Source organism: Colletotrichum gloeosporioides, assembly GCF_011800055.1.
Source record: "Colletotrichum gloeosporioides strain Lc1 chromosome Unknown consensus_16, whole genome shotgun sequence".
NCBI lineage: Eukaryota > Fungi > Ascomycota > Sordariomycetes > Glomerellales > Glomerellaceae > Colletotrichum > Colletotrichum gloeosporioides.
This window is the reverse complement of record NW_025544661.1, coordinates 353,811-364,694: the sequence shown is the minus strand read 5'-3', so window position 1 is coordinate 364,694 and position 10,884 is coordinate 353,811. Positions and strand designations below refer to the sequence as shown.

General features: G+C 49.5%; 5 protein-coding genes across 5 annotated transcripts; 2 read left to right on the top strand and 3 right to left on the bottom strand.

The window, feature by feature from the left end:
• Positions 1-473: 473 nt before the first annotated feature.
• GCG54_00012841 (uncharacterized protein) lies at positions 474-1,328 on the top strand (the record flags this gene model as incomplete). The annotated part of the gene is made up of 1 exon (XM_045412710.1): positions 474-1,328. The coding sequence occupies one exon, from the start codon at positions 474-476 to the stop codon at positions 1,326-1,328; it is 855 nt and encodes a 284-aa protein (XP_045268716.1).
• Positions 1,329-2,454: 1,126 nt separating this feature from the next.
• On the top strand, positions 2,455-3,194 carry GCG54_00012840 (uncharacterized protein; the record flags this gene model as incomplete). The annotated part of the gene is made up of 2 exons (XM_045412709.1): positions 2,455-2,754; positions 2,808-3,194. The coding sequence occupies 2 exons, from the start codon at positions 2,455-2,457 to the stop codon at positions 3,192-3,194; spliced, it is 687 nt and encodes a 228-aa protein (XP_045268715.1).
• Positions 3,195-3,557: 363 nt separating this feature from the next.
• GCG54_00012839 (uncharacterized protein) lies at positions 3,558-5,660 on the bottom strand (the record flags this gene model as incomplete). The annotated part of the gene is made up of 1 exon (XM_045412708.1): positions 3,558-5,660. The coding sequence occupies one exon, from the start codon at positions 5,658-5,660 to the stop codon at positions 3,558-3,560; it is 2,103 nt and encodes a 700-aa protein (XP_045268714.1).
• Positions 5,661-6,879: 1,219 nt separating this feature from the next.
• GCG54_00012838 (uncharacterized protein) lies at positions 6,880-8,306 on the bottom strand (the record flags this gene model as incomplete). The annotated part of the gene is made up of 7 exons (XM_045412707.1): positions 6,880-6,928; positions 6,977-7,612; positions 7,664-7,704; positions 7,762-7,828; positions 7,886-8,020; positions 8,070-8,122; positions 8,211-8,306. 7 exons carry the CDS (start codon positions 8,304-8,306, stop codon positions 6,880-6,882), a joined length of 1,077 nt encoding a protein of 358 aa, XP_045268713.1.
• A 1,204-nt stretch (positions 8,307-9,510) lies between these two features.
• Positions 9,511-10,179, bottom strand: GCG54_00012837 (Lactoylglutathione lyase; the record flags this gene model as incomplete). Its single annotated transcript, XM_045412706.1, has 1 exon — positions 9,511-10,179. One exon carries the CDS (start codon positions 10,177-10,179, stop codon positions 9,511-9,513), a length of 669 nt encoding a protein of 222 aa, XP_045268712.1.
• Between the last annotated feature and the right edge of the window lie 705 nt (positions 10,180-10,884).

The window sequence follows — 10,884 nt, the reverse complement described above, 5'->3', positions numbered from 1 at the left end:
TTCACCACATGCTCGTCTGACGGCTTCTCCATTTTGGAGACAGAAACGGCTTGCAGCAGCAGATGAAACGGCAGAATCAATCAAGACATGTAGTTCGACACTCATCCGAGAACCAGAGATACAGATCGTTGGGTAGATGGAGATTAAGAAGAAGAATGGACTTACAACAAGACCATTTGCTATCTGCTTGCAAGCTAGACCTGCCCTGCTCCGCCGCAAGTCTCAGCCATCATGCAGACTATTTTGTGGCTTCACAGAGGAACCTGTCAAATGAAGTCGCTTGTGTATGTCTCAGATGATTCATCGCCCGCAGATCGCTAAAACTAAAACGCGAAGACAAAAGCGGAAGGGATTCTGGACATAAAATGGTCAACAGCCTTCTCATACATCATTCAATCACAGAGTCTCATTGAGTAGACCGCCTAACCTCTACACCTGACAGCAAAGAAACTACTAAAATATCAATCGCCATCATGAGTTCATCTACAGAGTCCATCGTCTCGTTCTACGACATCATTCTGGATCCAGCTGCGTATCCCGGATCTCCGAATCCGTGGAAGACGCGATACGCTCTCAATTTCGCCAAAGTCCCCTATCGCACGACTTGGGTGCCCCTCAATGCCGTCGCTGAGACACGAAAGTCTCTTCAACTCCCCGCAAACCGCAAACACATGGATGGGAGCGACTTTCCCACGCTTCCCATCATCCGCGATCCTCGCTCTCCTCCTGCCGGCAGTAAGGAAGTAGTACTTGGCGACACATTCGACATCGCGCTGCACCTACAAAAGACCTACCTCTCTTCTCCGTCTACGTCCTCATCCCAACAGCTCTTCCCCGCAGATGGAAGTGGAACGGTAGCACTTCATCGCGCCTTCAACAAGTTCGCCGATGAGTTGTTCTCCCAGTATGGAGCTCCGCTTGCTGGGTGCTACATGCCTTTCGACCCACGGACCGAAGAAGCCGACAAGAAAGCAATGATGGACCGCTTTCCAGGAAAGACGAAGTGGGAAGAATTTGAAATTCCCCGAGGGTCGGATGTCAGGAAGAAGTTTCTTGAAGATTTCGAGGAAGCACTGGACACGAAACTTGGACCATGCTTTGCCGCTGCTGCAGATGATGGTAAGGGTCCCTTCATGGACGGCCGGAAGACCCCAATGTATGCCGATTTCATAATCGGCGGCTGGCTGCAGATGATGAGAGGCTGCCTTCCCGAGTGGGAAGAGCTAAGGGATAAGTGGTCTGGCGGAAAATGGGGTAGACTGTTTGACGCGCTGGAGGAGTGGGCGAGAGTCGATGGACGAGATGGCGTGGTTCCGGCACGGCGATAGAGAATGTCGGTGGATCTGAAAAGCCAAAGTGCATATTGCAAGGTTCACATGATATGGTCTTTAGTGGAATTCTGTATCTTTCATCCGGTTCCATGAAATGATAAGTTGCAAATTTGGGACGAACCTTCATTTCTGCATGATTTATTCGAAGCGTCTTGCAATCCCGGCGGATAGCTATTTCATCAGGTTAATCTCACAATCTTTGAGTTATTTCATATTACTGATTTCGTTATCCCGATTATTATCGTTATTCCTATTACTATCGTCCCCGTCATCCTCGTCATCCTCGCCATCAGTCGTCACTATCATCGTCTATGCGTGCTCCCCGCCAGAATAGCTAGAAATATCCGCCCGGATAGTGAAACTCTATTCGAAAACCATACAATCGTCGCAAAATGCTGGCCTGTGAAATTTGGCCGAATTGCAAGGATAGAAGACGGAAAGACTTATGAAATGGAAGCACAATGCTCTCAGACCCCGCTTCGCATACACCAAGACATTAGAGCCAGGCCCAATTTGCACTTAATGTTGCTAGGAAGATGTGACAACATAGGTGGTCTGTCCAGTACATCAGGGCCCCACGCCCTCAAACGGCAACACCGTTCCTATTGTCCTATCTGATGATGGATCGGACTAGACAGAATCTAGAGAAGATACGATGAAAGGCTCAAAGACATTGGGGGTGGTGTTCGCGGAAAAATGGTGAATGCTCCGCTTTCGGACGGCAGAGGCATGCGACTGCGCATCCTAATATTTGCATCATATTTGCATGATATACTACAAGTCACTTCCACACCCTGATTGCACTCGACTGGCGCCTAATGTGACTGCATTCTGTGGAGTCTCCGACATGTGCGGATGGTGCTGTGTGTCAGACTCAGCCTGGAATTTATGTACGCCGTAAAGCTTGTGGAGCAGAGAAGGAGGAGGGGTATACCGAACATGCAAGTAAGGTCGCACAAGCAAGGGGCTTTCGGGTGTAGTTATGATAAGTACCATCTAGCTCCGCGCTCAGTTAGCTTCTACGGTTCTGCTCTGATTCTCTTCCTTCCCGTCAGCCATTCTCGAAAATTCCCGCTATTTTCATATGGGGATACTCAACTCCAGCAGGTGACAAGGACGCACAATGTTCAGACTGCTCCTTGAGCCACTTTTCATCCTCGCCGTATCTGGGCAGGAGGTCACATGTTCTGCACTAAATGGCGATATTGGCGACAAAACAACGTGGGTTCCTTGTAACAAACTTGGACTTCAACAATCGGGTGTATTCTCCAGCTGTTGCATCTTGGATGGGCCGAATGAGTCGCGGGATGCCTGCGACAAGAGTGGTCTCTGCATCGATTCCGAAGGAAAGTATCGTACAGGGCTCTGCACCGACAAAACCTGGAATTCTAAGGCTTGTGTCCAAGAATGCGTCAATGAAGAGGTATTCCAAAGTAACAGATTTCTGTTGGGATTTAAAGGCTGATCCATAAGCAGGCTGGGGCCAATGTGTCCAGCATGGAGTTTCTAACTCCTTGCGACTGGAATACGTCCACTTTCTGCTGTGGAAAAGACGACAGGTCATGCTGCAACACCGACCGAGCTGCCAGGATAGCTACAGAGGAGTCAGTTTGCACGCCCTCTACTGCTGATTCCGATACCAATGATAGCAACAAATGGGCCTTCAAGCCTTCTGCTATCGGCATCGGAGTTGCGGTTGGTCTCATTGTTATGGTCGAAGCTCTCTCTGCACAGTGGCTTTGGAGACAAAATAGATGGATGAAGCTCCAGATCGTCGAGGCTTCAGAGACAAGCCCGTCTACAGAACTTCGGGCCCTGATGCAGAATTGTGACAAATTACAGCCAGACCTCTCTCATGATTGAACAGCTGCATTTGTCTTGAGATTTCTTAAATATGGATTTCGCAATGCTAGGCGGGCATCTTAAGATTTATGTTCCTACAGCGTCTGCTATGTTTCAAGACTTTCCTCAAATGTATGCATCAGCTAGCCAAAGCGGCCTTCGACCGGTAGCTTGCGTAGAGACTGTCGATGGTGTTTGCAATCTTGTTGGTCTTGTACGTTTTCCTTTGGCCGCTGTGTCGTACCATTAACAAGTCCTATCCTACTTCAATAACATCCTTCGTTCCTTCAAACATATTTTAGGGAAAGATAGTGGCCTATCTAGTAACTCTGTTGGCCTAAAGGTTACCTGTATGAAAAGAGTTCTAATTTGTCGACCACTCTCCTAGCCCTTGGCCTCTCTAGACCTTCCAGTCTCTAATTCTGGTTCATGGCTATTACGTGAGTGCCTTTGTTTGAGCTCAGGAATCCAGAGAGCCATATCCTTCAAAGCCGAGTCCTGTGATCCTCCTCTTAGAAGCTTTACCGAGATCTGCTTAGCAGACTTCTCCATGCCATCTGCTGTCATCAAACGTCCTTCATTGGATTTCATGATGGGTGGTATCTTTTCATGTCCCAGAGATTGTCCATCTGAGGTGATGAAGTAGTTTGCGTAGTAGATGAGTGGTAAAGGGTTGCTTTTCCATACCATTTCCCGGTTCCTGTTCTTTTGCGTGCGAGCGATGGCCCAACCTAAAACAATGAGTTCGGCCATCAACATAGATGATGGAAAGAGTAGCCAGCGCCATCGGACTGTAATATATGTAATCTCCTCAAGTCCTCGACCGTGGAAACTGTAGAGTTCTCCACTTCCGAGACCTGAAAGGCTGGATCTGAATTCGGTTGTTATCCAGGCTGCGAAGTCCGTTATTCGCTTGTCGATACTTTCTTTGCTTGACCTCCCACTCTCCCACAGCAGCTCCAGCCACCATTTTCCGCCACAGTCAAGCACTGCGGTCTCAGATCTTGAGGTTTCTCGGCTGCAGCTGCCGTTGAAAATTTCTTCATTCAGGAAAGAGGCCAAAGTGGATCTGAAAGTGGCGGCCATTTTAAATACGCAAGGCTTCGGTACGACTTCGACGGGATGATTTGGTGCGCTCGAAGGTGATAGAATGCGGACTTCTGAGTCGCTAGCCAGTTGGCTCATCCGACCAAAAACGGTGGTGGTTTCGATATCTTCGTACCCATAGAGTGCATTGTCTACTCGACATGGGGACTGCACCGCGGTGAGATCCCAAGAAGCTGGCAACGCATCAACTGGCCCCCCAAAAGATACGTTCTTTTCCCTTTCCAAGTAGCTGATTGCGTCTGGGTACATAGGTGTTTGATGAAGTGCGTCCTCACGCAGTGTGTCATTGAAGACGTGTGCTCCAAAATACTGCAGACATGGCCACAGAGAGCATGTCCCCGCGAAGATTTGCGGAAGAATTGATTCGGCAAGCTGGCCTGTCGTGTGGTTGGGATATGTTCCCCTAGTTCTTGACATGAACGTAAAATTGGTCATAGCAGCCCAATATTGCGGAAGTCGGGTTCCGGTACCATTTGTTGCCCATGAAGTGTCGTGGTCAGTTTTGACAATGAAAATATTGGGATCGCCCGCACCGTTGACTGAGAGGCCATTCGGCAATTGGAAGGAAGAATCACTGAGTTCAGTTACCAAGTGAGTGAGATCATGGCATCCCCCGCAAATACCGACCGACGCGTGCGTGGCTTCTTTACGGTCTCGCTGAAATCGGGGCACAAATATGCATCGCCCAGTATCGCATGTTGCCTCGATCCTGCCGTCGTTGCTCTGGGGATTTCCGAGGGCGGAGTAGATCATTCCCCGTATGCTGGCTTTGAAGTGCGCCTTACCCGAGTTGTCGACGTCTACATCCCCATCGCCCGGCGCTTCCACTCTCCGAGAAATTGGAATCCACGCAGCTGTACCTGGAGGCACAATGTCTATTCTCCTCGCGATACCCACTCCCTGCTGGACGAAAGGCCCGATAGCAAAAAAAGAGATAATGATGATAAGCGGTGGTAAGCAAGCAAGATCACGTAGGGCAACTAGCGGGATCAGCTTCAAAGCACCCAAAGTCCCGCGGCTCGCGTCGTCAAAAGCTTTGATGTGGTGAAGAGAACGTGCCGGAGAGCGCTTCGACCAAAACCATATCCACTTGAATTGTGATATGATTTCGAAACTGACGCCCACTAGGAGTTCTCTATAAACTGTAGAGAGGACTGCGAGGACAGAGTTGATATTTAGGGATGTCAGCCACATAAGGTCTGTTGTCGGTCTTCCGTCGGCGTAAAGGAGAATCGACAGAATGCCGATCATGAGAGTCGCCGCGCCAGCGAGATTGAGAACCTCCGATGTCCACAGTCGTACGATTGATGGCTTCTCTGGCGTTCTGTCACATTCGGCCTTCGTCTGAGATTCTCCTTGATTCATCTCGCTTGGAATCATGACAGGCTGATTTGGCGTCCATGACGTGGATGGTATCGGCTGTTCAGCATCAGAGCTTGCTCTTTAATGCTCTAAGATGCCCAAGTCAGATAGCTCATTACTTTCGTCTTCAACAAAGGAAGCTGACTTGTCGATCAAAGGCTCCTCAAAACTAGTACGGACATTACTTTTTCCAAAGTTGCGAACCATTGTAACGAATGAGTATACTGGGATTAAGTGTTGACGTGGGAGTTGATACTGAACAAAATAGACAGAACGTGTTAGGGATTGATTGTCATCTTGACGATGAGCAGACTTCTTATGACATCGGAAGAGGCTTGCCGACGAGGTGGCTAGGTGCATGCATGCTGCTTATGCTGACCTGCAGTCTTCCGTGAAAGCTTGGCCTCTAGGTAGGTATCCTGCGCAGCCTGCTCTGTCACACCAGGGATGGAAATGAGAATTGAGACCTCATTCGTCACACTGCATTGCCAGTATGTCAACGCTCTCGTCAACTTGTCTGTCTCACGCGGAAACACCAACCTATATGCTATTTTCTGACTGAACATTTCTTGCGCCACTAAACTTGCAGAATTTGAAAATCAGGCCATTCTCTCGTAAAATACGATAATGATACAGTGTCAGAAAACGATGTTACGGACGGTCTAGCAATGGGCCATATAATGTCGGGGTTAACTTTTCACAGAATGAACTTCTCCCCAGCTGATGCCCAGCAAGGGCTTTCTTTCATTCATCCAATGTGATCGGCAAATGCACGCAATAGGGGGAGAAATCAGGCAAAGGGCGTAGTTTTAAGAAACGTTTGGCAGTACTGTGGGTGCTGGACAGTTCAGGAGGTGGGAAGCTGACCAACCATCTTCCAATACGGATGCGATGCTTTACAGCCTGCCTTGCGCTTGGTCAAATCGGGTAGGAAAGTCTTGAATGCCAAGGCGAGTAAAATGAAGTGGAGGTTGGAACAACTGTCATGACACTCGACTGAGCCCAGCCTGCTTTTTTTACTCCAACCCCAGCAATAGAAGGAAGAACACGGTTGTTGGCAAACGTTAGGCATAAATGTTTTCATTTTAAATATCTGGCTGGACCAACTAATGTAACTTGGCGACATGGAATCAGAACAAATATGAATAAGTCGTGAAATAGCAACTGAATGAAAAGACCTGAATAGAGCATGTCACTCATGGAGAGTATGGGTACAATCTCCAGGAGCAGAAGCCTCCTACGCCGTCTCCATGGGGGTTTCCGGCTTACGCGCGTACACGATGTGTCTGATTGATGTTAGCCCAGAGCCCAGGTGGTTCTACAAGTACACCTACAGGTCGAAGACCGGTTGCGTCCTGAAGTTCTTGAGGGCCTTGTGGAACTCGCTGCTTAAAACCAAGATCTCGGCCATTTCCCAGCCCAAGACTTCTTTCAAAAGGAATATCCCAAACCCCTCGACGGATTTATCAAGAAATTCCAGTGCACCCGAGCCGACTTGTTTCAAGACGAGGTCATTAGCCCAGGCCCCAACAGGAATTGGCCACTTCCTTTCGACGATATCAACAAATCCTGCCGCTTTGAGGCTTTTAGCTATGCCATGATCACGACACTGAAGTCCCACTTTCCCGAGCCGGCCACAAGCTTCAAGAAGGTTTCCAGAAAAGGACTTAAAGGCATGCTCATCATCAAGCTCCTGGATCTGCGATCGGAGCTCAATATCATGCTCTTTGACCTCAATATAGCCACCAGGTGCTATGCATTTAAAGGCCTGTTTATAAAGATCCGTCCAGTTAGATATACAACCTTCAAGGTTACGAATGTGAATAAAGTGAAAATAGTTATCAGGCCACGTCCACGGCTGCTCGATATCGTCGATCTGGAACTTGCAGTTGGTAGGGACCCATTTAGGCTGGATGGGAGATACGTCAACCCCGAAAACCTCGGCGGAGGGGAATTCGTCGGCGAAATCGCTGCTTGCGTTGAGCATATCTTCACATTTTGCCAAGCATGTAGAAACTCACATAGCCCAAATCCCGGTCCCAGTGCCAAGGTCGAGAACCCTCTATGAACAGCGTGAGCCCCGGGATCTATACAAACCATTCCTTAGAAGGGTGTTCACCTGCGGGTTGTCACCGATTGGGGACAGGAAGAGCCTGTCCCTGAGGAACAAGGTCATAATCCAATGACTGTGTCGAAGCTTAGGGTTTGTGGGCAACATCAATAAGACCAAAAAGCCTTCTTACTTGATCTCAAGACCTTCATTCTGTCTCTCGTCATTTGGTCCCCAGTAGTCGACCTTCTGGGTATACGTTCGACCTTGTATGCGACGGTACTCGTAGATGCTTTCGCTCAAGGACGCATTTGAGGACGAAAGGATGCTGGAGCTGGTCAGTGTCTTCAGCTTCGCCAGTTTTATGTCGGACTAACCTTCCTGTCTCCGCTTCGGACTGAGTTTCGGGTCCCTCCTCCAGGGCGGGGTCCTGCCATGAGCTGTGGTCAGCACAAGTTCGCCGCCTGGTCTGCCGATACATCCCCGGCCTTTCTTTAGAAGGGGCATTGAAAACTCACAATCGTAATCGGCCCTTCAGCGCGTTCCACGCCGGCGGTGTCGGCCGGCGTCGGCGAGCCAGTTGGGGGCGTGGTGGGGTTTGCAGTCGCCAACATCACGGTCACTCTTGAAGATTCTTTTGGTTTATGACATGAGGGAAAAAATCAAAACGCTGTAGACCTGGCTGTGGGCTTCCCCTCCCTTTTCTAATGATCTCTGGTTGTCTGTTGGTTCTGCCTGCATATGCACTTGCATACAGGTGGACCGGCCAAGGTTTCGAGTGCGAGGCCGGTCTCCCCGGACGAATAACGCACTTCGCCAGTCAACTCTACAGCGGCTTTTAGACTGGTTTCGGAAGAGTTGAGGCACAACGGCCCGCAGTGAACGACCACATTTGGGGCAATTTGCAAGGGGGTCTTGTCAGGGCGCGACTTATCAGCTGATTTTGGCGGATAAATGACAAGCGAGCACAAAACCAACCTCTCGCCTAACTTTGCTTGGCATCTGCTATTAGTGAATTAGGAGCCATACCACCAATATCTTTATGAGCTGAAAAGTCTTCACCTCTCTCCTCTGGAGCCCTCCTGCGACGGCCTCACAGCCTCTGGGGGACACCGCCCTGCAGCCGGCCCCTCCGGTCGGTCGCCCTGCACAGTCGGCTTAAGATCATCTCCATAAACAGCCGTGAAGTTATCCCACCAACCTGAAAGTGTTCAAGCCATCACAGTCTTTCCTCTATCCCTGGTCAGTCGAGACCGAATCTTGACCCGCAAAGCTCGATGAGCCAGTTGCTAAAGCACGGCCGGTCCATGTTTCGCCTCCTGCTGCCGACCAAGTGCCACACTCAGTGCAAAGACAAGAGCTTGTTCCGTATGCAGGGAAATTATCACGGAGAACGCTTCCATGATCGGTTTATTACCTCCGATAGTGACCGGATTCACAGTCTGGTTGTTTTCCCGTGGAATGTCGGCTGGAGCGGCTTGTTGTTGGAAGCGATAGAGTTAATTGTTGACCTGGAAAACCTCAGCCGGACGTGTCAAGGGGTTCGGTGAGAGACCAGTTGCCGCGACGACGCCCCGAAATTTCCCGACAATGAAGAAATCTTTTAAAAAGATCACGTTGGCATATATTGTTCCTAACAATCTATCATATCTCTTGTGGTATGAAATACTTGGCACTCTGTCGTTGTCAACTCGCTCTCCTTCCAGTATACGTCAGATCACCCGCGACGACGGGATACTAACCCTATGATATACTCTTCCAACAAGCCTGTTATGTAGTGAACCTTTTATTTAGGATATGAGAACAATCTAACTGGTTCTAAATCTGGGGCTGAAACTCAACAACATTGCCGTCCGGGTCCGCCACCATCAAATACCGAGGCATAGCCTTAAGAATCTCGTCATTCTCCATCTTGGTCAGGTTCAACAACCCGAATGCTCGGGCAAGAGGTTTCGGAAAGGTTTGTGGCAGCTCTCCAGCTTTGCGTATAATCGTCACGTTATTATCTTTCATTCTCTTTTGCGTCGCGGCAACATCAGGGACAACAAAGCCCAAATGCGAAAGTGTCCCACTCGGGTCTCGCTTGCCAGCTTGATTACTTCGATACACCAATTCGATGAGACCTTCCATATTGCTTCGTTGGCGGTGGAGTTCTGAACTCGGTTGCCATCCGGTTCCATTTCTGCCGCCATGGCTGTAGCCGAGATAGACGATGCCAAACCATTCAGTCGCCTCAATATGATGGATGACTCGCATGCCAAGCATACGAGTGTAGAAGTCGAGACTGGCCTCGAGATCGTTAACTAGTAGCGAGATGTGGTTCATCGTGTAGGCGGCGGTTGCATGGTCTGGGGCAACATCCTGGCCGTGGGAGAACCGAGGATAGGTCTGGTTGCTACCCGTCGGGGGAGGCGTACATGATCTTCCGGAGCTGAATAATTGGGCCAATATCACGAGAAAGAGGAAGTTGAAATTCGGTAGGCGCATGTTCAGAGGTGTTCTCTGGGAATGTACTGAACGTGAAAGCTAACGTAGGGGGCCTGCAGGAACATGACAGATGGAAGAAAGTCAACGTCCATTGAATTTGGTGCTTGCCACATTCCTTTTGAAGGGGTTGAATAAAATTCCATGGCCGAGGCAAAGTACATCTCGCAGCGGTGTGTTCTTGCAGCCTTTGGCGGAACACGGGCATGATTGAGACCTGTCCAGTAATACTCAGCTTGTAGAGGCCACCGCATGCTGTGTTACCCTTCGGACGCAGGTCCTGTTTGCTGCAACATCTCTCGTATTCAGCTCGCAAACAGAGATTTGGTCATGACCCTTGCCCCTAATTCATGTAGGGCATCTTTTCGCGCAAAGCCCAGGCAAAGCTGCACCGTATGCCATGGACTTGAAATTAAGTCAATGGCAAGCCACACGTTTGTCCTGAATATAGGCAGAGCAACCCCCCCCCTTGAATCTCGCTTATCTGCGTGACATGTTGCATTTGACTTGTTCCTGCCACGTATGATACTGTTGAAATGGACCATTCATAGTAGGAGATACTTCGTCCCCAACGACACCCATACGATGTATGTGTTTCTGTCAAGCCGAGTCATGGCGCCCTGTCGAGATCGTATGTACCCGCCAAGCGGCAGGCGATAAGAGCTGTAGATGTTTCAGCGTAGCTCCAAACGGCTGAATTCTGGACGT